At 35.2% G+C, this 24,587-nt stretch overlaps 2 protein-coding genes across 3 annotated transcripts; one reads left to right on the plus strand and one right to left on the minus strand.

Annotated features, from left to right (window-relative positions):
• Positions 1-4,225: 4,225 nt before the first annotated feature.
• On the minus strand, positions 4,226-5,762 carry LOC111997498 (uncharacterized). 2 transcript variants are annotated; one of them, XM_024029593.2, is made up of 3 exons: positions 5,647-5,762; positions 5,070-5,448; positions 4,226-4,997 (listed from the first exon to the last, which is right to left on the minus strand). In XM_024029593.2, exons 2-3 carry the CDS (start codon positions 5,412-5,414, stop codon positions 4,458-4,460), a joined length of 885 nt encoding a protein of 294 aa, XP_023885361.1. In that variant the 5' UTR covers positions 5,415-5,448; positions 5,647-5,762; the 3' UTR covers positions 4,226-4,457. The 2 variants fall into 2 exon arrangements, with proteins under 2 accessions (XP_023885361.1, XP_065621397.1); XM_065765325.1 differs by having other exon boundaries at positions 5,070-5,444; positions 5,647-5,757.
• A 758-nt stretch (positions 5,763-6,520) lies between these two features.
• LOC111984644 (histidinol-phosphate aminotransferase, chloroplastic) lies at positions 6,521-16,215 on the plus strand. Its single transcript, XM_065765320.1, has 10 exons — positions 6,521-6,703; positions 6,961-7,233; positions 8,305-8,388; positions 8,570-8,724; positions 8,861-8,958; positions 9,151-9,259; positions 9,963-10,120; positions 13,806-13,948; positions 14,098-14,238; positions 15,878-16,215. The coding sequence occupies exons 2-10, from the start codon at positions 6,967-6,969 to the stop codon at positions 16,007-16,009; spliced, it is 1,287 nt and encodes a 428-aa protein (XP_065621392.1). The 5' UTR covers positions 6,521-6,703; positions 6,961-6,966; the 3' UTR covers positions 16,010-16,215.
• The last annotated feature ends 8,372 nt before the right edge of the window (positions 16,216-24,587 follow it).

Genomic DNA, 24,587 nt, shown 5'->3' on the forward strand with positions numbered 1-24,587 from the left:
TTTAATAATTTATAATTTAAGTATTAGTAGAATAGAGATAGGATTTGAATTTGGATTAGTGTTACTGTTCTTTTATCATGCTAAATCGTGTAACTTGTAGCATACTAATTGGAAAAAGGAACTTACTGACAGTAAATATGATTGGGGCAATTCTAAAAAATACAACTTTCTCTTAGATGTTGCTTGATGTCAAGATTGGTTGAGTAGCTGATCTTGTACATATGATAGCATAGCATGTGTGCATTTCTGTGTAAAATTAAGCTTTTTTTTTGGAGGTGGGTGGGGGGGGGGGAATTGTGGCACCAATTTCTTCTACTAGAAGGAAATGAAAAGGAAGTGTGTGTGTGTGTTTTACCATTTTGGTTGCATAATGGGCAAATATAATTCTGTAAATGATCACATTTTCCCTGAGAAAAATCTTGCCTTTAGGACTGTAAATCCTGGGTTTTATCTGACAAATAACTTGGTTATATGAATTAAGTAAAGAACATGAAAAATTCTGCTTTTGAACAGGGAAGTAATACCCCGGTTGCTTTGATGGAAGACCCAATTCTGGTATCTGCCTCAAATTCATTCAAGGCTATCCCAGAGAGGAAGTTCTCAGTTTATGAAGAGTCTAGCGTGGAGGGATTGAGTAAATGGACAAAAAATAATTGGGCTTATGTGTTCCAACTTGAATATGCAACTATTGGCCTTGCATTTGTTGATGTGTGTTCCAAAAAAAAAAAAAAAACATTTAAGATACTACCATTTGGAATTTTAGATATAAAATTGTAAGGTTTTATGAATTGATTACAATGTTGGAATTGTTGTCAACTTGTTATGCAATAGTTGTCACTAGACAGATCACTATAGCGCCATTTAGAATTCTCATTTCCAACTTCCTTCTTAACGTCTGTTTTTTCCCCTTTCATATGATAAGCTTGTTGGCACTGATGAAGCAACAACCTGAGTGTGCCTAGTTATTCACAACAAGCAAAATGGAATGTAAGAATTGATCGAATGTTGGTCCTTTGCTTCTAATTTTGTTTTCTTAAGTGCAGGACCTCAGTTGCTCATATAGATTCTCCAAATATTGTGGACGTGGGACTCTCCCAGTCCCATATGTCAACTCGTGTTATTGGTCACAATTTGGATGCTGAGTTGGATGTACTCTCTATTTCTCTATAGTTTTGGCTTCTCAACAATGCCATCTCCTTATCGATCTGAATTACTATTACTTGGATCGAAAAGACTGCATAATTAAATGAATGCAGGTGCAGACCTTACTAGTTAATGCATGCAGTTAAAGCTTGCAGCCATGTTCTAAAATATTGATTTTAATCTTTCAACATTTTTCAGGTACAAGCTTCCACTGGATTAGTTACCCCTGCCTGTTTTGATAGAACTTCAAGATGTTTGGATGAGATTGTTAGGAGAATTCGAGTCACCGCATCCTATGAGGACCCCAGTTGGAGTGGCAAGTTGCTTGAGACATATGATACTCAAACTGATCAATTCAGAATTGCTTCATGCTGCTGGTACAATAGTTAAACTACCTACAAAGTACAACTTCTATTATCTGCATTCAAAGAAAGCATAGGATTCATTGCTTTCCAAAGCAATTCTCTGTTTTTTTTTTTTTTTTTTTAAATGTATTTCCTCACTCTTCCCTCCATTTATGTTGAAGCTTTGAGCTCCTTTCCTTCGATACAGGAGCTTTCGCCAAAAATATATTTCTCGGACACTTCAAAGCCTTTCTAATTTTGAAATTATCCTCAGATATTCTACTTCTCCTTCTGCTGAGGCCCCAGATTTTGTGTATAATTTAAGAAGGTATCGTCTGATCTATATATTACTAAAAGCTGAAGCGTAGCGTTTAATGCTGCTGCTCTCATGTTGCGCCACATCAGCTGCCACGTCATTTTTAAAATATATATATAATTTGTCCTACAATTTTAAAATTATTTTTACAATTTTCAGCCTTATAAATACAGTCCACTACTTATTTATTTACTTCCACTATCACCCTATAATAAATCTAGCCCACTACTTATTTATTTACTTCCACTATCACCATATAATAAATCTATATAATTAATCTAGCTCACCTCTTATTTATTTAGTTCCACTATCAAGTCCAACCCAAAACCTTTTCAGTTTAGTTTTAGGATTTTGTGTGAGATTTTTCAGCTTAAAAGAAAAAATGAAAAAAAAAAAAACAAAAAAAACGTTGAAGCCTTTCAAGCTTTAGTTTTTTTTTTTTTTTTTTTTTCCTATAATTGTTTTAACATTTATTTTTTTAATATTTACATTTCTCCAACCTTTCTATCTTTCCCTTACCATTTCATCTTCCCACTACTTCTTCAATCTTTCTCCCTCCCTTACCTTTTCATCTCCCCACTACCTCTACATTAATATCATTCTTTCTTTTTCCCTTCATCTTCCTTTTATTTTTGTCTCTTCTTATTCACACCCTCTTACTATAAATTTGTCACTATCTCTTCTATTCTATGCATAGTTTTTCCTCACAAAAAAAAGGTACTCTCTCTCTCTCTCTCTAAATTTTTTGGTGGATTTTTTTATTTTTATTGCATCTCTACTTTAGGTTGATAATTTTATATTCTTTAAAACTCTATTTTGGGTTAATGCGATTTGGTTTTGTTTTTTAAATTGTTGTTGTTGTTTTTTATTTTATTTTTTATTCTATTTGATTGTTAAATGTTAAAATTTGTATATATACAATAATTGTTTATTTGATAATATGTTTTGGGTGGCCGAAATTATAATTTCTACAAAGAAAATAACCTTAATAGATTATCAAAAACAAAATTTTATCATAATATTGGTTCAATTAATCATTGTTAAGTTTTATTAATTTTTTTTAGTTTACATTTTTTTGGTGTTTTAGATTGTTCCTATGTTACATATATGATTGTTCCTATAATAAATAAAAATATAATTTCAAAATGCATTACTCATTATTAGATTAGTTTAAATTGTAAAAAAAAAAATAATAATAAAACCACCATAAAAATAATTATCACGCGCAACGCGCGGGTCCGCGACTAGTTAAAATAAATCTTGGATTTACAGTTTTTTTATTAGGACGTTTTGGGCTTAAGGGGAGGTGGAAGGGAATGGACCTAGTGACCTCTGCTTCATGAGGCATGGTCCCCAGCCAATTGGGCTACCCTTTGGGGTCCTCGGTTAGTCTGCGACATAAGTGTCTTAACTAGTGCTTACTAGGCAATAAATTTATGAGCATTACTCAATATGCATTTTGGATGCCAAATATATGATAGCCATTGACTGGATAGAGAACAAGATAATTTACGAAAAAATAAATATATTGGCTTTTGTGTCTTTAATAACAACCCCTGCACCCTCAACAGAAAGGGAAAAAAAGGTGGGTGGCATGTATAAAGCAATATTTTTTCTTACACACACAAACTGCAATCAAAATGTACTAAAAAATAGAAATGAAAATGAGATGCAAAGAGGAATGAAGAACTTGCAACACCTATATTCTTGTTTTCAAAATCAATTGTTGTTGAAAACTTGCAGCACAAACTGCAATTAAAATCTTATAAAAAAAGATTTGAAAAGAAAATGAGATGCATAGAGGTATGAAGATATCTTGTGAAATATGAGATGTATACCCATTTTGTTGGAAACTTGCAGCACATATATCTTGTGAAACAATGATTGGTTAGAAAATAGAAATAGTTTTTGCATTTATAATTTATTTTCTAAATTTTCCTTTTCAAGCAACGGAATATCTGATTGAACACCCAGATTGGAGAGAAACCTTTCCTAGAAAGCAGCCACGAGTCTTCAAGAGGGCCGGGACGGAATATGGAAAAGGTGCTGAATCGATTACAGTTATAAATCTCTTGGCACAACTTTTATGAACAACTCTTTTTTTAGATATACTATCACAAAAAATTGTTCATAAAGGTTGTGCCAAGAACCTCATAACCTTTATGAAAAACTCCACATGAATATTTCCAGTTTGGGTCGAAATCATAGTGATTCTTCCAGGCACCTGAGAAACTTGCATGTCTTCAGTTTGAAGATGACAAAATACAGTGACAATTCTGTTTGTTGCACAAAATCTAATCTGAACTCTCATCATGTACTCGATTAAATAAATTGGTGCGCTATTTTTCTGAGGTTGCCCAACTGGATATGGAAATCATTCAGTACATTGATCTAATATGTGACTGGTATGTGACATCAAATATGGAAAATTCATAAGACGTTTTGTATACGCTAAGATATTATGATTACATAATTGCATAATAGAAAATACAAAGGAGCGGAGTGAATAAGAGAGAGAGGACCTTTTTCTAGAATCACAAAATACAAATTAAGGCCTAAAATAAACTACTACCAAAATAAGGTCACAAAATACAAACCAATGCCTAAAATAAGTTATTACCAAAGGTCAGAAGAGGACATCATCTCAACCCCAACTATTTACTTAAAGTTCGCCTTGCAAGGATTTCCTTTTGGAGTTCATGATAAAAAAGTTTTTGTGATTCCGACATGGCACTTGTATCAACCATCATAATTCTCTCATCCTCCTTAATTCTTTCAATACGAAGCCTTTCCTTTTCAATATTAATTCTTTCATTCTCCCTCAACTCTTCCAAGCGAAATTTTTCCGTTTTGATACGAAGAACCTCTTTTTCTTGTGCACACGATTCTTCAAGAAATTTCATTTTCTTTTTCAGATATTCCGCAACTTCTTTGTCAGTATCTTTTCTCTTTCGATTGGGCTTTTCAGCTTTCCTACCTATTGGTCTCTGGAAATCCATAGTGTCATCAAGCAAGACATCATCCCTCCCGGCTTGATCTTGATCTAATGAATCCGGAGTTTGAGGTAATTCTTTTCTCAAATTTTCCCTAGGCTTATTGAGTGTCCACTTTGGTAAATTCTTCAACAAGAGCCAACAATGTTCGAATTGAAAATTGCACTTGTGTATCTCTTTAAACAAGTCCTTGGCGTCAATCTAAAAAACAAAAAAAAAGCATTATGCAATTAACATTTTCTTCAAAGCATTGCAATATAACACAATTGATACCTTCATTTGTTCCGTGGTAGCATTTGGATTCTTTGCTTCAACTTTAGCAAACACCTCACAAAACTTACTCGTCTCCCTGTTAATCACTCCCCATCGACTCGTCAGGGAGACAACAGTACGCGTAGAATCCTTCTTGTGGTCGTGGAAGTATTTGGCGATTTTTGTATAAAATGGGGCTTTGTTGTTTGGGTCATTATTACCACCATGATGCACGGCATCGACGCTAGTATTAAGCCACGCCAACACAAGAAGCTTGTCTTCCTCTACGCTGAAGTTGCCACCCCGTTTTGATTTCTTAGCGGGAGTGACAATTTCAGCCTCGGATGGAGAATCTTGTACAGACATTATTATTGGATTTGGATTTGAATTTGTGGGCTACCTAAATTTAATCAGAACCAGCAAAGAGTAAATTTTTCATTAATTACGTATAGAACATATAAACATTGAAAAAAAAAAAATTTGGGATGAATTTGAATTAACAATAGAATTGGGGGAAAGTTTTCTGCTATTCATGATAATAATTCATAGTTCAACTGAAACGAAGAAGAAGAAGAAGATGACAGAGATGAGTTTTTACCGTTGAATCGGCGAAAATGGAAGCTGAGATGAGGCAGAGAGAATCGGAGAAACCCTAGAAAGCTGCTGATATGTGAAGAAGAGTAGACGGTGAGGAAAAATGATTTACCTGTTCCTGTTGTATTAGTCTATAAATAAAGGGGAATTTAATTACCTTTTTACCCTTAAGGGCTTAGAGCATTGGGCCCCAATTGTAAATTTATAGGATCAAACCCATAAAAGTTTGCATTATCCGAATTGTAATTGTACAAATATTTATGTTATGTTTGTTTAAGCAAAAATATTTTTTTTTTTAAAAGTCATTTTCTAAAAAGTATTTTTCATAAAAATTATCTCATTTTTCATAAAGTATTTAATATTCAACTCAAATCAAATTACCTTTGAATTGTGTATGTAATATCCACTATGAATATGGATTCCATTGTAACTAGATTCAATTTAAGCTCTTATTGTGTTGAAGCAGACCATAAGGCCAAACCACATAAAACTTCCTCATTTTTTTTCTCTTTTCTATATCACTTTATCACAAATTTACAGAATTTTCCATTAAACATGAAATATTATATGTTTACTAACCATTTTTTTTAATGCACTTAACATTAAAAACAAATAAAAACAAAAACATTATTTTAAAATTATTTATAAGTTGGGGATTCGATTTGAAACTAATGAAAAAAAAATATAAAGTTTAATTGATAATAACTTAATTTTTTGTAAACATATGGTTTAATTTAAAATATATAAATTATATATAGAGATTCAAAAGTAATTAAAAAAAAACTGTTGGGCCTTATGGTCCCAATTGTCCTAAACCCCAATAAACCCCATAGGCCTAACCTAGCGAGAGCAGCCTATTGACTCAGCCCCAAAACAAACGTCATTCACGGCACACTTTAATATTGTTCTGGGTCTCTGTCTCTGTCTCTGTCTCACTCTCACAGACACAGAGTCTCAGCCTAGTACTTCTTCTCATCAAAACGAAGAGGAACAAGCTGTGCGTGCATTGCAAGTCAAGTCAAGCCAAGCCAACATTCCTCCCTCTCTGTCACCGACTCACCGTAACTCACTCTCACTGACTTGGGTTCATTCTCCAACTGGGTTGGATTGTGTGATGTTTCTGTTACATATTGTTTTTTGGTTTGATAATTGATAAGCTCTGTAGAGACTAAAAATTGCTCTGCTCTCTCTGTCTCACACTCACTTCCTCTCTGCTCAAAACAAACCATTTCTCTGTATGCCAATACTAAAACCCATTCTTATTTATTTGATTTTTTTTTTATCCATCTTTTTTTTTGTGTGTTTTCCAAATATGCAGATATTCATGGGTGTCATTGATATCTACAACGCCTCCTCTCTGTGCTTGACCAAACCCAACACTGGTTTTCAAAATTTTGTGGTGCCTCAATCTCAATCCCACAGACCCAGTTGCTTGATTCAAGGAAACGGCAGGAGGGTCGTTGCTATGGCTTCCACTGTTCCTTCTTCGATAGAACATGTCAATGAGGTTCAACAGGGCTTGACTGGTGACTCCTTTATTCGACCCCATTTGAGGAAATTGTCTCCTTATCAACCCATTTTGCCTTTTGAGGTATTTTTCTCAGTAACCCTTTAATGTTTTCTTTTGTCTGCTTTTGCTCATTTAGTTGATTTTTTAAGACAAAGATTAAGTCTTTTGAGATTGTGGATGATTTTTGGCTGTGGCAGTAGTTTGTTATGTATTTTTATGTGCACAATCTTATTTAGGAGAGTAATAACAAAACAAAATCAAGTTTGTTATTTTATTTTTTATAAATCAATTGTTACAAGAAGTTGGGGATTAAAACCCTAGTTCTCCTCATCAAGGAGACTAGACAATGCCATTGAACTACAAGGCTCTTGGCAATAACAAAACCAAGTTAATTAGTATTCGGCAGTGTTGGCGAGCAGGGGGATTGATGTTTGAGGATTTCGATCTTCTTCTGCCTATACTATGCTAATGGTGTAACTAAAGTGGGCCAAGTACCAAACTTATAAAAGTGATGTTAGGGACTACCTTTAAAGCCAAAAGAAACCTTTACGCAACCAAAAGAAACCAATTTAAGGGTCATCCACATTGTGTCACACAACATAAAGACTATGCTAACAGAGGTGCTTTTCTTAAACACAATGATTAGTGATGGTTGACCATCATAAGGCTTTACTGGATACTCCAACCTCATCAGGTATTCTCACTCACCTAGTTTCAGCAAATAATGAAATTTGAATGTGGCAGTCCACCTTAATAAAAAGCCCTTGCACTATGACCCAATATGGCTATATATTTGTTCAAAATCACTACCGGCTTGAAATAGTATCATATTGTTGATTTCTTAATTGAAAAGGGTTTAGCACAAGAGGTCTACTACATTTTCTATGGAAAAATGGCAGCTATATATAATCAATTTAATAGACAAGTGGTGTTTGTATACTTATTAAAAAGCTTAAAACAAGGAAATAAAATTTCATAGAGAATGGTGTTTGTTTCTCTCTATGATGGGGTTGATTTTTTTAAGTTAAATGAGATGTTTTTCACTTTTAGTTTTATATGGTTACGGCCCCCAGTTACAATGTCACTTTAGTGGAAATCCATGTTCATTCATAATCTGATATCCAGATTAATGAATGGTGTTTTTTGGTACAGGTTTTATCAGCCCGTCTTGGAAGGAAGCCTGAAGATATCATCAAATTAGATGCGAATGAAAACCCTTATGGTCCTCCTCCAGAGGCAAGTTGTATGTGACATTATACTTTTGTTTTGTGACTTTGGTTTTGTTGAAGATCCTTAAGATATGTTTATTCAGTGTTTACTAGATTTGAAGACAAAGAAGAGTCCTGTCACTGTCTTGATTGCAGGCACCATACTGAGTGTTAATTTCTTCCTAAGTAGAAATTCAGATTGTTTGTAGGTTTTTGAAGCTTTGGGCTCAATGAAGTTCCCATATGTCTATCCAGACCCTGAAAGCCGTCGCTTACGTGCTGCCCTTGCAGAAGATTCAGGACTTGAATCTGATTATATTCTTGCAGGATGTGGTGCAGATGAGCTCATTGATTTAATTATGCGGTTAGAAATTGAAATTTTGTATTTATATAATTTTCCAAATTATAATGCCCTTAAGTATCTAATTATGTGCCTAAACTCAACAGTCAAAAGTTCCTAATCTTGTGTAGATTTTGTTGTTGATGAATATATGCTGCAGTTGTGTGCTTGAACCTGGTGATAAGATTGTGGACTGCCCTCCAACCTTTACAATGTATGAGTTTGATGCTGCAGTTAATGGGGCACTTGTTATAAAAGGTAAAGATAAGATATCTGCTTTCTTCTAGTCTCTTTCACCATGTTGGAGTTTCTAATATTTTATTTGTTTCATTAATAAAAATTCTTTATATTTGGTCCCTAAACATCCTTCATTTCTCTGCTTGCTTTTCTTTTCATTTGACTGTTGCATCATATGTGCATAACCTCCTGCAATTTCATGTTTTTCTGCAGTCTCCAGAAAGGCAGACTTTAGCTTGAATGTGGAACAAATAACGGATGTTATTGAACGAGAAAAACCCAAATGCATATTTTTAACATCTCCTAACAATCCAGATGGGAGGTAATTCTCAATTGTTTCTTTTCTTTTTGTATATTTGACACAATTAGTTTACTTGATTGACTTGAGGTCTCCAGCATGTCCTTACCTTACTTCCCAGTAATAAACATTCTAGCACATTTGAGAGAAGGACAAACTCTGGAAGGGCACATTTATGAAAAGTCGAAGTATCTGCACAAAGCTTTCTTCTATTGTGGACTTACAAAACTAGTTAGTCTGAATTTAGGCTTTGATCCATTTAAGAGATGTTTATGGTATGGTTTGGGAGATTCAATCTATTCCTTTAACATGTGTGTTAATATTGGTGTATGATGCAGATATGTCCATTTTTAGACAGAATAAAGGATTTTTTTTTTTATATCTCTCAAGGGTTATTAACTGAATATGCTCAGATTGTGTTGGTGCTAGACTAGAATTTAAGGTGTGTTCTATTAATTACTTGTAGAATGAAATGCTAAGGAGATCTGATTGTAGAATACATAAGGGCCTGGATGACGAGAAAGAATGTTAATAGAGGTGTCCTCTACTTGTGCGATCTGACTTTCAGGCTTTGAACTCAGTCTTTAGTTTAGCGTGGTTATGCTGTTCTGTTGTAATGAGTTTGTAGACAGTATTTAAAAATAAAATGTTTGAACTTTATGCATAATTTCTAGTCATGTAATTTTGTCGTGACGTATTATGTTTCCATGCTACTTACCATATGCAGTGTAATTGATGATGAAGATCTCTTGAGAATCCTTAAGCTTCCCATATTAGTGGTGCTAGATGAAGCATACATTGAGTTTTCAGGGATAGAATCAAAGATGAAATGGGTGAAGAAACACGAGAATCTAATTGTTCTTCGGACATTTAGCAAAAGAGCTGGTATGTATATATTTTAATGCCTTTTCTTTAGAGTCAATTATTTTGGAACTTGCTTGTCACCCCAAATTATTCTGTTGTGGTAGCATCAATCTTGTTATTGAATTGCTAATACAAGATTTATTACCATCTGCGGTGTGAGTTATTAGACTTTATTAAATTGATTTGAATTATCTGTTATATGCTTGTAGGTCTCAAAGAATAAAATAAGAGTTCTTGACCCCATACACACAAAAAGGAGGGTGGGTGGGGTAATAGAAAGATTACAACAATAGGTTGGGAGAGAATGAGAGGAGAAACTCAAAGTTCCCCGACAGAAATAAAATAAAATTAAGTCCCCAAAATTGTATCAAGTTCATTGACATGCTAGAGATTTGTTTTGCTGTTTCTTAGCATTAAGATCGAAACTTGTGTTCCTGTAGTGAGAGCTTTTTACCTTTTCTTTGTTAGGGTAAATTACCCCTAAAGTTTGGGAGGGTTTGGGTTTTACTCCCTGAAATTTTAGAATTTGGATTTTATCTCCTGAAGTCCCAGTGTTTGGATATTAGACTCTGACGTTTTAAAATTTAGATTTTACTCCCTAAATTTTAGAGTTGTTTGGATTTTACTTCTAAAATTTTGGGGTGTTTGGATTTTATACCTTGAAGTTTGAATTTGGAGTGTAAAATCCAAACACACCTAAATTTTAGGGGGTAAAATCCAAATTCTAAAACGTCAATGTGTAAAATCCAAACACTTCCAAACTTCAGGGGATAAAATCCAAATTCTAAAATTTCAGGATGTAAAATCCAAACACCTCCAAACTCTTGGTGTGTAATTTGCAATTTACCCTCTTTGTTATTAATAAGTTGTGCTTGGAATCTAAGAACCCAAAGCAAAACCTAGAATGAAGGATATTTTATTTCTTAGAGAATGTACCTGTTTTTATAACAGATGCTTGAAATGGTAAGCTAATCACTATGGAAAAGTATATTTGCATATTTAAAACCACACAATTTTAGTTGCTTTCTTCAGTTTTACAGTTTGTTTAATAATACTCTTATTACCTATCAAAAAAAAAAATACAGTTTTAGACCATGATCGTGAATACTGTTGTACCATTTGCCTATTTAACTAAAAAGGGTCATACACAGTGCACAAGACTCCTGCTTCTTTGGGGTTTGGGAGAGGTGGTTAGTAGGAAGCTTACCCTCAATTTGCCTACATACTGGTTTTGTTTAATCAAAGAATATATATATATATATATATATTTGTTTTGCAAATGCCCAAAGCCACCAAAACTAGCTGTAATGACTACATGTGCAGACACCAAAATTGACCTGTTAAAGATATTTAATTTTGTTGGACTTGGTTGATTGTGATTGATGTTGATTCACATAGATTGATGCTATAAAAGAGATTGGATTGCTATTTTAGTTTTATTTTTCTGTTTTCATCACTTTGTGTTTATTCTAAGCAAATCCTATTTGCTGATTCCTAAGTTTATTCTTTCTTTTTCGGTTATGTTAGTTTTCCCCAATCTCCCTTCCCTTTTTATTTCCCGAACACATGTTCCCGACTTCATTGTCCTGTTTTGGTATTAGAATAAACCTTGATCTAGTTTTCTAACAAAACCATGGAAGCTGTCACAACTGCCACCCTCCCCAAAAACGATAGTCCTTAATAAGAATCCAATAATCACATAATCCGAGACACCCACCATCCAACCATCGTCAACACGTGATCCAAGATCACCCCTCCATCACCTCCTATAGCCAAGCTCAAAATCAGTTGATTGACCCACCCCCAAAGAGCTCAAATTCCCTAAAACCTATGCTTTTCAACTGCTAAATATAATGCATCAACTTTGATTCATCTCATACAAAAATCCTGTCAACCACCATCACTGATGTTTACCTTCTGCCAAAATCCCTCCTAAAAATGAAAACCTCTCATCACAACAAAGACCAAGCCACTTGTGACAACCATCAAAAGCCTCAAATACAAACCCCTGCTGTCCAAACATTGCTTATATCCTTGCAAATGTAACAAGGCCCAATCACTGCACAATCAAATGCAAGTATACCGTCTTTGCTGTTGGGTCCCCTACCACTTCCCACAGTCTGTCGCAAGCTCCATGTCAACTGGCAAATCCATCGGCCTTATGATTGTGCTGCTGAAATCAAACACAATCCATAGATTACAGCCTCCATTTTACTCAGTCTAGTACTACTGCAGCTCCAAGCCACCTATGGCTTCAAACGTCGCTCATGAGCCCTCCATGCATTGGCGATTAAACTTTCCAGGTCCCAATGTGCTGCCACTGTCACTTCTGGTATCTATAATTTGGTCTCGTTATATAATGGAAAAGGAAAGGGTGTTTTTTTATTTAAAAAAAAAAAAAATCCCTTTTCAATATACCTTTTTTTTTTTTTTATTTTTTTTTTTTTATATTTCCCGAACACATGTTCCCTACTTCATTTTCCTGTTTTGGTATTAGAATAAACCTTGATCTTGTTTTCTAACAAAACCATGGAAGCTGTCACAACTGCCACCCTTCCCAAAAAGGCTAATCCTTATCAAGAATCCAATAATCACATAATCCGAGACACCCACCATCCAACCATCATGAACACGTGATCCAAGATCACCCCTCCATCACCACCTATAGCCAAGCTCAAAATTAGTTGATTGACCCACCCCCAAAGAGCTCAGTTTCCCTAAAACTTATGCTTTTCAACTGCTAAATATAATGGATCTACTTTGATTCATCTGATACGAAAATCCTACCAACCACCATGATTGATTTTACCTTCTGCCAAAATCCCTCCTAAAAATGAAACCCTCCCATCACAACAAAGACCAAGCCACTTGTGACAACCATCAAGAGCCTCAATACAAACCCTTGCTGCCCATGCATTGCTTATATCCTTGCAAATGAAACAAGGCCCAATCACCGCACAATCAAATGCAAGTATCCTTTTAGCCACTGACAACCTAGAATAGCCCCGTCATTGCTGTTGGGTCCCCTAGCACTTCCCCCAGTCTGTTGCAAGCTCCATGTCAACTGGCAAATCCATTAGCCTTATGATTGTGCTGCTGATCTCAACCACAATCCATAGATTACAGCCTCCATTTTACCCAGTCTAGTGCTACTGCCTGACCAATTAGTTCCAAGCCACCTATGGCTTCAAACATTGCTCATGAGCCCTCCATGCATTGGTGATTAAACTTTCCAGGTCCCAATGTGCTGCCACTGTCACTTCTGGTATCTATAATCTGGTCTCTTTATATAATGGAAAAGGAAAGGGTGTTTTTTAAAAAAATTAATTTTTCCCTCTACAATATTGTGAGTGTTATCTGCAAGAATGTCCGTTTGCTACTTTGGCCCCAGATGTCTAGATGTCCTAACTCATTTATCTATTGACTAATAGGCACCTTGTAATGTACCATAATTATGAAGTAGGTTTTGTCTTTGAAATATTAACTCCTATGCTTTTTTAGTTGATAATCAATTTAACTCCCTGTATTTACTGGTTTGTGTTCAATATGGGAGGTTACATTTTACAAATGTTTATTATACCATTGTGATTCTTCATATTTACTTATTTTTAATTTAATTTGTTATATTTACTTTGAAAATGTTTTAGCTTCTCTTCTTGATGTGAAATGTTCAGAATCTTAAATTGCAAATGTACAACTGGTGCAGGTTTAGCTGGACTTCGTGTGGGATATGGAGCATTTCCTTTGAGTATCATCGAGTATCTTTGGAGAGCAAAGCAACCTTATAATGTTTCAGTTGCTGCTGAAATTTCTGCTTGTGCAGCTTTGCAGAATCCCACATATCTTGAGGTTAATTATTTTTTTTGGATAGGTTGAGGTTAATTTTTGTCCTATTGGGATTGTCCATAATTATACTAATAATTTATGTTTAGGCTTGATAAATTAGTATTACTTCCATTCAATGTCGTATCTGATTTGAATCAACAATCTCTTAACAGAAAGTGAAAGATACGTTAGTACAAGAAAGGGATAGGCTATATAATCTTCTTAAGGAAGTGCCATTTCTCAATCCATATCCGAGCTATTCTAATTTCATTCTTTGTGAGGTTGCATCTGGAATGGATGCTAAGGTGTTAAAGGTATGCAATTTTCTCACTTACATCATGAATTTAGACTGTTAGATGACTATTGGTTCTGCATCTAATATTTGCCTTGTATCAATAGAGACAGGCTGACACACGTCTCTGTGACAAATTATGTGTTTGTGTGTATAGTCTTTCTTCTCTATAGTTTTACATATGAATCTCTCTCTCTCTCTCTAATATATATATATATATATTTAGGTTGCAATTAATTTAGGATGAAATTTAGCCAAAAAAAATTAGGATGAAGTCACTTTAAGTGCCTGATGTTGCTATTTAGGTTGCAAATTAATTTAGTATGAAGTACTCTAATCAGAATTATGAGTTGACTTCATAGGAGCTGAGTACGAAAATGGACTGAAATGTTGATTATGGAGTTCAGGGTTGTTTTGTTTTAATTTTAATTTTTTTGTTTTTTTTGTTTTTAATTTATTAGATGCAATTTTGGTACACTTGTGTGCTAAGATCAAGCACTTCAGGGTCTTTAGTAGAATGCCTTTCTGCAGTCTTTAAACATCTTCATTGAACCATTGTCCTGAATTCTGTTCTGTTCTGGCCGGAATGGCCCGAAAATACTGTACCGGTAAGCAAACCCAAATGAGATACCTCCTTGTTCCACCTCGGGAAAAATTTTGGGCCATTCCGGGTAGTTCTGGTTGATTTCGGCGAATACCGGCTGGTATTCAAATTTCAGTCGGTATAGAATTGGTTCCTCTTCTTCGGCTTGTTCAGTTTTTCTGGGTTACTCAGCAGTGGCCCAACACTTTCCTCCATTTTATTCTCTGTTGTAGACAGCCATAGGCCCTTATCAACACTTTTCCTTCATTTTTTTTCTTGCATTGTTGACAGCCTCAGACCTCCTTTTCTCTCTCTCTCTCTCTCTCTCTCTCTCTGTGCGTTTCTTTGTAACTTGGCCTGTCCATCTGTGTCTTGTTGGTTGTTATGGCTTTTTTTTTTTTTTTAATAAAAAAGCATTTTCAATAAATGTTATCCAACCACCCTTAACCTTATAGCTTGCATGGTTGTTATGGACTATGGTTTTATTTTAATAAAAAAGCATTTTCAATAAATGTTATCCAACCACCCTTAACCTTATAGCTTGCACCCAGTAACAAAAGGAAGTTTTAAGAAGCTTTTCTTGAACTCCCAAGCCACACGTGTACTATAAGGTCTATTACTTATCAACTTTTAAATGTTTTTTCTTTAATAATGAATATAGATGGGCATAAGATATTATTGGGTTTGAGTTAAGATGGTTGGGACTTGGAGTAGGAACATTGATTTAGAGTTTTTAACATTGCTAATAAATTAAATAAGTTTTGACCAATATTTTTTAGTGTACATATATATTTATACACATTACTGGTACTCTTGAAAATGGTATGCCAGTATGTTCCGGTACCAAAATATTCCGTTCCAATGACTAAAGTGAAATGGCTTCCAAAACGGAATTCATAAAGCTTTGAACCAGCTATCCAGTCTTCTTTGTTTGTTCTTGTTCTTTCCTTTTAAAGCTTTTCTACAGGTTACTTATAGCTCATTTTGCTTTGGAACTGTTACACTGTCACTAAAAATAGAAAAAAAAAAAAAAGAAAAAAAAAAAAAGAATTATGCTGATAACCTTATTTTGGTACAGGAGGACCTTGCAAAAATGGGTGTAATGATCCGCCACTACAACAAAAAAGAATTGAGGGGTTATGTCCGTGTATCTGTTGGGAAGCCTGAACACACAGATGTCTTGATGGAGTGCCTTAGACGCCTGTCTTGATTCTTTGCCTGTGCAGGGGCATCATCATAGGGAGCAGAATTTGATTTGAGAGGTCAAATTTGAAATTGTCTTTTTATTCTACTTTGAACTGTATTATATAAAATCGCAATATTTAGTTTGTAAATTGTGGAGCACGAATGGATTTTTGGTGTCAGTTTGATACCTTTTGTTGTTGAAAATGGGTTATACATTTTTGCTCTTCTCTAGATTTTACTCTAGTTATGGTTAAACTTTCTTTGATAGAGAACGAGAGAGAGATGCTCAATTCTCTTTAGATTTGTCGTCCCTAGTGCTTGCTTACCCTTGCTGTGCAATTGGGTATGTAAACGTTTTATAAAACATTGCTAGCATGAGCTGTTACGCTGTGGTACCCTGTTTACTGTGTGATCTTGAATTGTAAAAGTATGTGAACTTAAATCTTGTCCTACAGCAGGTGTGTATACCAAGTTAATAAGGATTGTATAAGGGAATACAAGAAGTTCTAATCATCCTTTCAGGGTTTCACATAGACAACCAACAATATGAACAAACTAAAGTGCACACACAAAAGAACAGTGAATAACCAATGTAAATGTAGTGCTTTTCGTCTCTGCCTTTAGGATCCTGACATTGTGAAAGCAAGAAAATAATAGTAAATGAGTTGGAGCGGATAAAGATAGCTGCCACTTTCAACCAAAAAGAAAGGGCAACATAACAAAGGAATGTATAGTTCTTAGTGCACATTTGTTTATGGAATTCCATTACTATCCAAAGAATACATGTACAACAAAACAGCTACAAGAGATGAAGTGCGCACTGCACAGAGATAAAACACAATACCAGCAAATGCATAACCGCGACAAAGCCAAGAAAGTGTATTATTATTGAAGAAGTTCCAAGACCACCCAAAGAGTACACACAACAAACAACTTGAAAATTTGAAAATCCGGATTTCTTGCAAAAAGCCTCAATTTCTTTATTAGTTCTCATTTGCCCTTCAAGCTGCAAAAACACACCATTATCAAGCCCAGAGACATGCTGAGAAGCCGTACTTGACTTTGGTGCTTCTGGCATGAGTAGCTCAATAATAACACCTTCCCATTTTTTGGTAGTGCTATATAGCAATTCCTCGAAATTTTCTTGCATTTTTCATCACTCCAATTATGGAGTGTATTCTATAAGTATAATGCAGACACATCGATGATATATATTGAAAATTTGACAAGAAGTTTCACTTCTTCCTTATTATCTACTTTAGACAAGTATCCAGATTCTACCTTAATCATAATTGCATCCCCATTAGGTGCATTATGAAACATATCTCTTCCAACATACTCAATACCTATATTGAATGTGAGCAATCATTATATGAATGAATTAAGATTTCAAAAGACACTTAAGCTACGGAAGCAATGAGTTTGGGTGAGGGGGGTTGGGCCTTCAAATTTCCAACAGTGTGAATTCCACAACTGCAGAGACCTAAAAGGAAAGGAGACACGATCTGATACACTGTGCTGGTTACCGAGCACTATAATGAGAGAGGTACTGATCTTCCCTGGTCTGGTGCAGCATCAGCCTCCTCATTGGGTAGTACATTGCTTGGAGAGCACAACAAGACAAGTGCAGCTTCCCCTCGGAAAAAGCAAGGGACAAAGCTCCTCATCCTCTCTCCTGCTCTTTGTACCATTTGGCGCTGTCCTCCCAGCACGTACTCTCTACGCAACATATTTTCTTTCTCCTCCAACAAGAAAATATGTACTGTAGGCTAGCTGTTTTTAGCGTTTGAGAGTGCTAATAGGAGTTTCACACCTGTCCTCATGTATCAGAAAACATTCCTTTTAATATAAAAGGGAAAAGTATATTGAGCATCCTAGGTATCAGAATAGAGAGAAGAATAGAAGAGGAAAAGATAGGAGAAGAAAGATGAATACACAAAAAGTACAAAATGTACAACAGAAAGAATGCAATGTCGGTTTTCTAAAAAGGAATACAACTTCTTTGCAGGGATGAGGACATAAAATCCTTACTCCCACTGTGGTTTTTCACCCCCTCATTGCATGGGGTTTTCCACGAAATCATCCTGTCCTTGTTTCTCATTTTAATTTTTGTTCTTCCTTTTTCTTGTAAGCGCAAAAACACCATTTTTAGAATCTTTAGCAAAAATGGTTTCTAAATGTATCCTTGTTGAGGTTTAGAGATCTTTACAAAGTACACTCTAAAATCTAACTTGCATGCACATGGAGTCATGTCAATAAGTCATCTACTAGACGTAGGGTCTAGGGATAATAATTAATCTCATATTATGTACTTTAATTCTATTTAGTGACCTTTTTGGGTTTAGGGAACCCCATAGTCGATTTTCATTTGGACGCTATCTATTAGTTTTCCACTTGGTCACCATATGTTGTGTACTTCAATTCATTGTTATTACTTTTCATATGGTGATATGCTAAACTTTAAAGATTAACCTATGATTATATGGAATATATATTTGGTTAATTGTTTTGAGTTAAATAATCCATGGTTTAATAATTAAGGGGGTCTAAACAAGTGTTTTCGCTATCAAACCAAGATAGTCTTGTAAGTAGGCATGAATAAGTTAACTAAAGTAGGCTATCAAAGAACTTGAAGCAAACACATTTTTTAGTAGTGTCATTTAATACATTAAACTTTCTAAAATTAATTATTAAGTAGATTACTCCTACTAAATAAATTAAGTATATTATACCGGGATAAGATGGCGCACTTTGTCTCACATGAGGCAAATTAAAGTTAATGCCTTTAATGCCAAAAGCCTTATAGCTGAATTGACACCTCCTTATGTACAAAGTGCTTGGGGGTCTAGGAGGAAAGAGTTCGAACTGCGGGGTTAGCAGCACGTTGTAATTATTTCTCCAAAAAAAAAAAAAGTTAATGCCTTTAATCCTATAATTTTTTTTAAATTTTTTTTTATTGCCTTTAATGGGAGAGTTCTTAGCAATGATCATATTTAAACATTTCCCAAGAATGTTTTTCATATTTATTGCGGCCATATCATCCATGCTTTTGTTAAGCATTTTGTTGAAAGATGGATCCATATCCATATATATACTGGAATATGGAAACTCCATGCACTTTCTCAAATTGATTACCACCTTCAAGAATGGCATCCTTCATATACAGGCTAAAATGTAGAAACAAAGTAAATGACAGAGGGAGATACAAAATACAAGGATTCCCCCCAAACATATCAATTGCCGAGGATTAGGCCAATTTTGCTTAATAATACTATTTTAAAAATTATTTTTTGTAACTTCAGACTATTTTAAAAGTATTTGAAAATATATCCTTTCTAGCTTTTTACTCATCTCTAGACGAGTTAAACTGAACATTTCGAACTCATCTCTTGATCATAGACGAATTCAATGCTAGAAGATCCAAAAAAACTATTAAAACTTTTAAATAATATTTCTGTTTTGTCAATTATTGTTTTAAAAGTAATTTAGTAAAAATGGCCACTAAGATTAATGAATAACATTTTCTTTCATTTGAGGCACCATAATAGATAAATGAGAATTCTATTTAATTATGATGAAAATTAAGTCTATTGATAATAATTTTTTTACAACAATTGATATTATATGTTATGATTAATGCATAATAAAATTAGCGTTAATGGTGTACTCCATAAAAATGATCTTGCTATAATCATAATAGGTTATGTCAACAAGTATGAAAAAGATTGTGAAAAATTGTGTGCCCAGCATATTTATATAAAATGTTGCTGCAATAGAGTGGAGATTATTTTTGCATTTACACAAAAACACAAAAAGATTATTCTAGCAATGATCCCAATTAGGACCCAAGGAAATAGTTGCATGTTGGAGAATAGAATGGCCTGGGGGCATGACTCATCCTCTTCACTTAGGGTGGGTGTAACATGGTTTTCTATGGAACCTGATGAACTAGAAATTTACGATCGTCATAAATCTGAAATTGTCATTAACCAAGAGAAAACGTCATGCATTTATTATGCTCATTGATGACAAAGCATAACGGACGGAGCAACGGTCACAAAGTGAGCTGTGAACTTTAGACAAAGATTTTGTAACACACTAGTTGTTGAGCATAAATACAGCGATTCATTGCCCATTAATGAGGCACACAACAATAAAAGAGAAGGCAACAGAAGTTAAAGGTACACACAAAATACTCTACAAAAATCACTCTCCAAACAATTCTCTCTAAAATCTTTCTTCCTTACTGACTTAGGTATTGGAGGCGGTTTGGCTAACGCCACACTAGCGTGTTACTCTTTCACCCAATTCCATTTGCAGGTTTTCCTCCAACAAAGACAACTCCAATCACAATTTCGTCCATCCGCTACGACGAGGAGTTCAACTCTTCCACCATGGTGTTGCCTGATATTTGTTTTGTGCTTGGGGTGTAAATTTAAATCACAAGTTTAGGACACAGAAATTTTGCAATGTATTGACATAATAATATGATTTGTGATTGTTAAAAGTCTTGTAACTCAATTAGTGACATTTTTTTGGTATTTCAATAGTCATCTAAGGTTCAAATCCTTCATTACCGGTTGCAAGTATCAAATTAATAAAAATTAAGACATAATCTCTTGTGATGAATGTATAGTAATTTTGTTATTATTTATATTTTGATCACAAAAATACATGTCAATGATTATTAGAAAAAATGAAGAAGAAGAAAAAAATATTGTGTCAAAGTTGCAGTACCGTGGCCTTAGTCCACAAAGGTTCTTAGAGTTTTCGATTAGACACTTGAAACTTCAGCCGTGTCGACATTACCTTATTATTGAGAAGTCAAATGCAAAGCAAAGCCATCGCCATCCACATATTCACCATTAATGGAAATGACATCCTACTAAGCAACTCACTTGCAATTTTTTTTTTGCAAATGTTTTCTTCAAAATTTTCTCTATAGCGCACGAAATATCCATTCCTTTTAAAATTGCAACCTTTAATGGCAAGCAAGTGTAGAAAAAAAAAATCTCAAATCATAACTCATAAGCAATCATGATGGTTCTTTTTAGTGTAGCAAAATCGGTTCTTTTCAGTTTCACCAATGAGGTAAAAAACCTATGACAATTTCTACGTCTTTGGAGTAAGTATATCATCAAACAGTAGTATTTGGAGAAAGTATCTCACCAAAATCTTATAAAGTATCTTCTCATTTGATAAGTTTTTCATATCTGTGACTTTTAAATCCTACATGTTATGAGAGAGACATTTCATAAATTGGTCTTTTTCTTTATGGAATAAAACACGTAGAATGAGAATATCCTTTAACTTCTATAAGACTTGACTCTTGAGATTTGATAGTCTCCCTTTGATTAGGAATTGTATATGATATTCTAGATATATGCTTCTTCCCCATCACTATGTGTGTATCCTAGATAGCTATGAATTATACATTTGGAGAGTGATTAAGCATATAAAAAATTGATAGAATGTGTGGGAGACACCTAAGAATGAGAGTTCCATCAATTATTTCAATTCTAACACTAGATTACAAAAGGAGAGTTGCCTCGCTTACCTTTCATTTAGTCAAATATTTATGAACAAAAAATATGTGTGAGAAAATGGGATTGACAACGTAAAATTTTGCTAACTCTTCAATAATTGTAAGCAAAATCTCTTTGGGATATTGATGAGTCAAAAATAACCTGAGGTCATCATTCCCATTAATAACAACCAAAGCAAACATTACACATTTATTGCGCGCGTTGATAATGAAACGTAACAAATGGAGCAATGGTAACTAGTGAGTTGTACACTTTAGAGCCTCCATTGATAACATTCTAGCCGTTGGAAATAAATACAGATATTCATTATCCATTAAGACATGAAACAACTATAAAAGAGAAGAATAACATAATCCAAAGGTACACACAAATACTCAGCCAAAATCCACTCTAAGTCATTTTTCTCTCTAAGCAATTTTCTCCCTTTCTGGCTTAAGTATCGGAGTCTTTTTGGCAAACACCACACCGGTGTATTACACTTCTTTCACAAGCTTTCATGTAGGTTTTCACCGGAGACATGACCAACCATGGGATCATCCATCTAGTGAGACGAGGTTCTCAACTTAGTGATTTTTCACATCATCAGTTTGGTACCATTTGTGGGGACGCAAATCATTCAAGCCATCTTCCCTAAGTGACAAAAGAGAACCTCGTAGCATGAGATGGATGCCGAACAAGTTGCACAACAAGTTCAAGCCCTAATAGCCAACTTGGAAGAAGTAACTCGCCAAAATGAAGAACTGAGGAGAGCCACTGAATCCTAGAATGAGGAACGACAGTGGACTATGGAGAATTAGAATGAAGAAGAACATAGGAGGATTGAAGGAAACCATAATGAGGAAGGATCGGATAGCTAGGCCAATAGAAGGACGAGAGCGTTAGAAGAAAACTCATCCAAAATGGAAAGCGAGCTTTGTAGGAAGAAGATGGATGAACTCAAGAATGCAGTGAAAGACAGAGCCGTGGATAATTTGGATGGAATAATTTGAAGAACAAATTCACCATTCACCACTGGGGTGTTGAATCGTCCTCTCCCACCAAAGTTCTTCCTTTTCCAGTTGGAGTCGTTTGACGGTTTAAGAGATCCCTTAGATCACACCGAATCATTCAAAACTTTGATACTTTTGTAGATGACCCCAGATAAAGTAATGTGCAGGGCCTTCCCAACAATGCTGAAAGGCGTAGCCAAGGTGTGGTTCGCCAAACTACCTTCAAGTATCATTGCAAACTTTGAACAGCTCAGCAAGGGTTTTGTTCATTACTTCATTGGAGGACAATGACACAAGAAGCCAACTGGACATCGTCTTAACATACGCCATGAAGAAGGAGAATCGCTGAAGCAATATGTGACGCACTTCAATAAAGAGTTGTTGTAGATGGATGAAGCAGAAGTTTAAGTCATCCTGATGACCTTCCAAGTAGGGTTACTACCAGGAGATTTCTTCTTCTCAATCACCAAGAGTCCGTCGAAAATAGTGGCAAAACTACTTCACAAGGCCCAGAAGTATATGAATGCAGAGGACGCTATGATTACAAAAGGTGTGACGACCAAAAGGAAACGAGACGAACGAACCAGTCATAACCTTGATAGAAAGAAGGAGACACGAGACACTGGGCATATGTTGGACAAAAAGAAGAACCTCTTAGATTGAAGACCTAAGTTTACCAGCTTCACTCCCCTAGTGATGCCTATTAAGCAAGTATTGATGCAAATAGAAGACAAACCTTCATTGCAATGGCCCAAACCCATTTATGCTCCAACAAAAGTAAGTGACAAAAGCAAGTACCGCAGATTCCACCAAGACCACAGGCATTACACTGATGAATGCAAGCATTTGAAGGACCAAGTAGAAACCCTAATCCGTCAAGGAAAGTTACAAAAGTTTGTACGAAGAACAGAGCCGTATAGACGACAACAGAGGGACGAGAAGGAGAGGGAACCAGAGACGTGAGGCAAAAAAGCCCCCATAAGAGAAATAATGATGATCTCAAGAGGATTGGTAGTGGGAGGATCATCCAAATCACTAAAGAAGGTGTACACGAGAGAAGTGAACAACGTACACTCGCGGTTCCCACCTTCAAAAATGCCTAGATACAGCGAACTGAACATTGTCTTTTTCATCCAAAGTCTTGAAGATAGGTTCAGCACTTTCAGCCTCAAAGAAGACAAAGATAACAAATTTCCTAAGAGAGAACCAGGACATTTTTGCTTGAAAGCATGAGGATATGCTAGGAATAGACAGAGGAGTCATCCAACATCGTCTTAATGTTAATCTTGAGTACAAACCAGTGCAACAAAGACGAAGAATAGTTGTGCCTGAATGCAATAAGGTAGTAGCAGAAGAGGTTGAGAAACTCTTGAAGGCTTGCTTTATAAGGGAAGTGTTCTACCTTGAGTGGCTAGCCAACGTAGTAATGTTAAGGAAGAACAATGACAAGTGGAGGAAGTGTGTCAACTTCACAAATCTTAACAAGGCTTGCTCGAAGGATAGCTTCCACTTACCCAGGATCGACTAACTGGTAGATTTAACTGCCAGACACAAGCTCTTAAGCTTCATGGATGCCTTCTCCAGCTACAATCAAAACATGATGGACAAAGAAGATCAAGAGAAGACCACATTTGTCACTAGCCAAGGGTTATACTGTTATAAGGTGATGCCTTTCGGATTGAAGAATGCTAGGGACACATACCAAAGGTTGGTGAACCGCATGTTTTCTCATCAAATAAGAAGAAATGTGGTAGCAATGATGAAGCAGACCACTTGGACGACCTGAGGGAAACCTTCAACACACTACGTAAGTATAAGATGAAACTAAACTCAACAAAGTGTGTTTTTTAAATTTCATCAGGGAAATTCCTGGGATTCATGGTATCTCAATGAGGCATAGAGACTAATCCAGACAAGATAAAGACAATAATGGAGATAAAGTCCCAAAAGACAGCGAAGTATAGAGCTTAACGGGAAAAGTTGTAGCATTGAATAGATTCGTCTTTCGAGTGACAAACAAGTGCCTATCTTTCTTCAAAATCTCGAAAGAGGCCTTTCAGTGGACTGA

The sequence above is a fragment of the Quercus suber genome, unplaced genomic scaffold (genome assembly GCF_002906115.3).
Source record: "Quercus suber isolate HL8 unplaced genomic scaffold, Cork oak 2.0 scaffold_621, whole genome shotgun sequence".
NCBI lineage: Eukaryota > Viridiplantae > Streptophyta > Magnoliopsida > Fagales > Fagaceae > Quercus > Quercus suber.

What these genes read in the sequence shown, in the direction of transcription:
- LOC111997498 (XM_024029593.2), bottom strand. Translation starts at nt 5,414, where the DNA reads ATGTCTGTACAAGATTCTCCATCCGAGGCTGAAATTGTCACTCCCGCT. An exon ending in CTACCACGGAACAAATGAAG is followed by an intron (nt 4,998 to 5,069) that starts GTATCAATTGTG and finishes TTTGTTTTTTAG; the next exon opens with ATTGACGCCAAGGACTTGTT.
- LOC111984644 (XM_065765320.1), top strand. Translation starts at nt 6,967, where the DNA reads ATGGGTGTCATTGATATCTACAACGCCTCCTCTCTGTGCTTGACCAAA. An exon ending in CTTATGGTCCTCCTCCAGAG is followed by an intron (nt 8,389 to 8,569) that starts GCAAGTTGTATG and finishes GATTGTTTGTAG; the next exon opens with GTTTTTGAAGCTTTGGGCTC. An exon ending in GACATTTAGCAAAAGAGCTG is followed by an intron (nt 10,121 to 13,805) that starts GTATGTATATAT and finishes CAACTGGTGCAG; the next exon opens with GTTTAGCTGGACTTCGTGTG.